Consider the following 584-nt stretch of genomic DNA (forward strand, 5'->3'; position numbering starts at 1 on the left):
TAATAATAATAATAATAATAATAATAATAATAATAATAATAATAATAATAATAATAATAATAATAATAATAATAATAATAATAATAATAATAATAATAATAATAATAATAATAATAATAATAATAATAATAATAATAATAATAATAATAATAATAATAATAATAATAAGCAGCGGGGATTAATAAATATAAAGGTGGATTGAACTGGCATGCTTTAGCGATAATAGCAATGTACTATGGGAAAGGGGGAGAGATAATGTTTCAGGTAGAGGTAAAGGGAGAGGATAAAGTAGAAAAATTGGTGATAAAGACGAAAGGTCACAGAAGAGTAGGTGGAGAAGGAGAAGAAGGAGGAGGGGGAGGAGGAAGGAAAGTTAGGTGGGCGGCTAAAAGCAGAACTAAGATTTCTTTTCAGTCTGAAAAGTAACCGAAGGATAATGGAGAGTAGACCAGAGTTGAAGTCCGAAACAAGCTTCTCAATCACTATCATCATCATTATTATTATTATCATCATCCATCATCATCATCATCATCATCATCATCATCATCATCATCATCATCATCATCATCATCATCATCATCATT

At 28.1% G+C, this 584-nt stretch overlaps 1 protein-coding gene across 1 annotated transcript; it reads right to left on the bottom strand.

Annotated features, from left to right (window-relative positions):
- LOAG_16276 (hypothetical protein) lies at window positions 1–584 on the bottom strand. The gene has a single exon (XM_003151764.1). It carries the CDS (start codon window positions 511–513, stop codon window positions 214–216), a length of 300 nt encoding a protein of 99 aa, XP_003151812.1. The 5' UTR covers window positions 514–584; the 3' UTR covers window positions 1–213.

This window comes from Loa loa, assembly GCF_000183805.2.
Source record: "Loa loa unplaced genomic scaffold supercont3.5331, whole genome shotgun sequence".
In the NCBI taxonomy this organism is placed as follows: Eukaryota; Metazoa; Nematoda; class Chromadorea; order Rhabditida; family Onchocercidae; genus Loa; species Loa loa.

What these genes read in the sequence shown, in the direction of transcription:
- LOAG_16276 (XM_003151764.1), bottom strand. Translation starts at nt 513, where the DNA reads ATGATGATAATAATAATAATGATGATGATAGTGATTGAGAAGCTTGTT.